This window comes from Lolium perenne, chromosome 7, assembly GCF_019359855.2.
Source record: "Lolium perenne isolate Kyuss_39 chromosome 7, Kyuss_2.0, whole genome shotgun sequence".
Classification (NCBI taxonomy): domain Eukaryota; kingdom Viridiplantae; phylum Streptophyta; class Magnoliopsida; order Poales; family Poaceae; genus Lolium; species Lolium perenne.
The window spans coordinates 201,166,520-201,170,461 of NC_067250.2; the positions used below are offsets into that span (position 1 = coordinate 201,166,520).

At 50.9% G+C, this 3,942-nt stretch overlaps 1 protein-coding gene across 1 annotated transcript; it reads left to right on the forward strand.

The window, feature by feature from the left end:
- The first annotated feature begins 642 nt into the window (after positions 1-642).
- LOC127314481 (tryptophan decarboxylase 1) lies at positions 643-2,524 on the forward strand. The gene has a single exon (XM_051344948.2). It carries the CDS (start codon positions 797-799, stop codon positions 2,348-2,350), a length of 1,554 nt encoding a protein of 517 aa, XP_051200908.1. The 5' UTR covers positions 643-796; the 3' UTR covers positions 2,351-2,524.
- Positions 2,525-3,942: the final 1,418 nt, after the last annotated feature.

The following is a 3,942-nucleotide window of genomic DNA, read 5'->3' on the forward strand; positions in this document are numbered from 1 at the left end:
AAACATATAAAGGCAGAGAAAAATGGGACATCCTTTTGTAATCCTTGATCTCACGTCAGAGTATATGTAGGAGGTCGTTATATATACTACTAATATAGTTTTGCTTGTTGTAGGTCAGCCAAGAATTATGTTAGAGCTAGGTCGACGGACTGACTTGGGAACCGTTAATTTGCTTTGTTGCAATTTTAGCTAAAAAAATTCATTTCCATGTAAATTACACATAAAATTCGACGATGTACACGTAATAATAAGTAAATAACACTAAACCTTATTTTGGGTTTTATATGCACTACAATGGAAAAAAGAAGAAGCATGAAACCACCAATCTACATACTTCGCTTCTGTCTCGCGAGAAAACCCAGACGGTTTCCTTTTTCAAAATTTTCAGCTGACATAGATAGTTGTCCCGTTGTCCGTTCATGGATATGCCAGGTGTGTGTGCCGGTGTGCACCTACGTTAGTAAGGTTTAAGATTGAGGTTGACGGCGGTGCCGATCCGACAACGACGTACGGCTCCGGCGACCACGGCAGCACTTCCACAGTTCCACCAACCATGTATCGCCAGTTTAAACGCCCATCCCGCTACGCCACTTCCCGCCCACGTCCCGCGCGCTACCTATATAAAGCCTTCCCACATATATCCCTCCGCACCACACCACCCAGCGATCTCTCATCTCGATCTAGCGTCTTCTTCCTCCTGCTCAGCTCTCACGACTCACCACACACTACTACACAAGTCATCGAACACGATACTTCGTGATCGTACCTCGTGATCAATTTGATCAAACGCTTTGAGATGGGTAGCCTCGACGCAAACCCTGCCGCCTTCCCTGCGTTCAACGCCGGCGTCGTGGACGGCAGCTTCCAGCCGCTCAACCCCGACGACGTGCGCGCGTACCTCCACAAGGCCGTCGACTTCATCACCGAATACTACAGCAACGTCGAGTCCATGCCGGTCCTCCCCGACGTGAAGCCCGGCTACCTGCAGGACGAGCTCACGGCGTCCCCGCCGGCGCACTCGGCGCCGTTCGACGTCACCATGAAGGAGCTCAGGGCCTCCGTCGTCCCCGGGATGACGCACTGGGCCAGCCCCAACTTCTTCGCCTTCTTCCCGTCCACCAACAGCGCCGCGGCCATCGCGGGCGAGCTCATCGCCTCGGCTATGAACACCGTCGGGTTCACGTGGCAGGCGGCTCCGGCCGCCACCGAGATGGAGGTGCTCGCGCTCGACTGGCTCGCGCAGCTCCTGCGCCTGCCCACAAGCTTCATGAACCGCACCGGCGCTGGCCGCGGCACTGGCGGGGGCGTCATCCTCGGGACCACAAGCGAGGCCATGCTCGTCACGCTCGTCGCCGCGCGGGACGCGGCGCTGCGCCGGAGTGGCTCCGATGGCGTGTCTGGTATCACGAGGCTTACGGTGTACGCTGCCGACCAGACGCACTCCACGTTCTTCAAGGCGTGTCGCCTCGCCGGCTTCGACCCTGCAAACATCCGATCGATCCCCACCGGGGCCGATACGGACTACGGGCTAGACCCGGCGAAGCTGCTCGAGATCATGCAGGCTGACGCCGACGCTGGCCTCGTGCCAACGTACATCTGCGCCACGGTAGGCACCACGTCGTCCAACGCCGTCGACCCGGTGGGCGCAGTGGCGGACGTCGCCGCCATGTTCAATGCCTGGGTCCACGTCGATGCCGCATATGCGGGCAGCGCGTGCATCTGCCCGGAGTTCCGGCACCACATCGACGGCGTGGAGCGCGTGGACTCCATCAGCATGAGCCCACACAAGTGGCTCCTCACCTGCCTCGACTGCACCTGTCTCTGGGTCCGCGATGCTCACCGCCTGAGCGACTCCCTGGAGACAAACCCGGAGTATCTGAAGAACGATGTTACAGACTCCGGCGAGGTCACCGATCTCAAGGACATGCAGGTCGGCGTCGGCCGCCGCTTCCGTGGGCTAAAGCTCTGGATGGTCATGCGCACATACGGGACTGCTAAGCTACAAGAGCACATCCGCAGCGACGTCGCCATGGCAAAGACTTTTGAGGGCCTCGTCCGTGCCGACGATCGGTTCGAGGTCGTCGTGCCGAGGAACTTCGCGCTGGTTTGCTTCAGGATGAGGGCGAGTGGAGCCATGACGGAGGAAGTCGCCGATGAGATGAACCGTGTGCTGATGGACCGGCTCAACAAGTCCGGGAAAGTCTACCTCGCACACACGGTGGTCGGCAACAGATTCGTTCTGCGGTTCGCGGTGGGATCGTCGTTGCAGGAGGAGCGGCATGTGAGAAGCGCGTGGGAGCTCATCAAGAAGACGACCGCCGAGATCATGGAGGAGCCGATCATGCAATGATCCAGTTGATCAATTCATGTGTTCGATTTTTTATTATTTTGAAATTTTTATTTATTATATTGTGGAGTGGCTAATAATACTGTAAAAGGGTTTCAACCGCGGCGAGCATGGTCCATGCAGTTGTCGGCAATATAATGTATCGATGTCTCACAAGATATTAAGGTGTAAATGGGATCTGGTCCGTGGTGTAGTGAATTCTGACGGAAACCCAGCCCTAGCCACCTCCAGTTCATCCTTCTACATAGATCGGTTCCCCCTTCTTCGGTTGGTTTCGCCGGCGTCAGGAGGAGTGGGGAACCCGATATATGCGTGAAGTTTTCAATAAAAGTATTGTTTTCATTAGATTATGTTAGGATTTTGGTAGCCATCTTCTTGTTGGTTTTCCCTCAATGAAGATGTCATCGTCTGCAATAACTGATCTTCGGCCTTTTGTTCGGCGACGAGATCTTCTTCCCGGCGTCAATGGTGGTGTTGAACGATCACAATTTTCTAGGTATGGGCCTTCGGATCTTGCTTCGCTAGATCTATTTTGGATCTTTTGTCGTTGTTGCCGCGAGGAGGATTACGCTCGCAGTTTTTATCCTGGCTGCTACGTCCTCGACAATGGTGATTCGTACTATCGACTCTCCATCAACGACGACAAAGCTAGTCGGTTATTATTCCCTGATATACTGGTGTTGGTACTCTTGCCGATGTTGTATGACTGCTTTAATGGTTGCATGCGTGCACGCAGCCTTGGTATTGCGGCTCAAAAAATTATGGGAGTACTTTCGTCAGTATCTACAGGTTTATGGTTCGTTATCTATCTTTGGCTACGTTCAGAAGAGTACAAGATTGTGTTCTGGAAGAAGAAAGAAATTGAAGACCTCGAAGATTTGTTACTATCTTTTAGACTTTATTTTGTAATCGTTGGAGTCAGTTCATGTATCTCTACTATGTACTATTTATTACTATGAATATATGTGGTATTGATTGTCAAAAAATGTGTAAGTGGGATCTCGGCACCACCCAAAGCCCCTAAGAAAATCCCGTAGATCTAGATGTAGCATTATTGGATATAGTAAGGTGTCCAGGGTTTCAACTAGGGTAAGGTGATCTGGACACCCTGTCCGCCTCTGATCCAGGATGCACACTGTTGAAAGTAATCGAGATGTAAACGAGAGAGAACAAATGATTCAAAACTTATATACAAGGGAAAGTGATGTAAATATGGATCGTGCCCGTTCGAAGAGGTGTGAGGAAGAATTGTGTCTGTTGACAAACCAACCAACACAGAGAATTACACGAGGGATGATTATCTCTTTAAATAAACCTATTTAATTAAATCCTAACACTCCCATAATCCTTCATTGTCCTTGTGCTTGGTCATCTCTAGAATCATCTTTGAAATCATCTCCTCTAAAAACCCTGTGGGAAAAATAAGAGGAGAGTAGTGTATATGATATGTTGCTAAAACTTCTTAAAAACCCAGTGGAAAAGTAAGGAGAAAATGGTGCAACATATAATGGTTGGATATGCTGTTATAACTCCTTCGAAACCCAGTGCGAAAATAAGGAGAAAATGACACAACATATAATTGGTATTATCTCTTT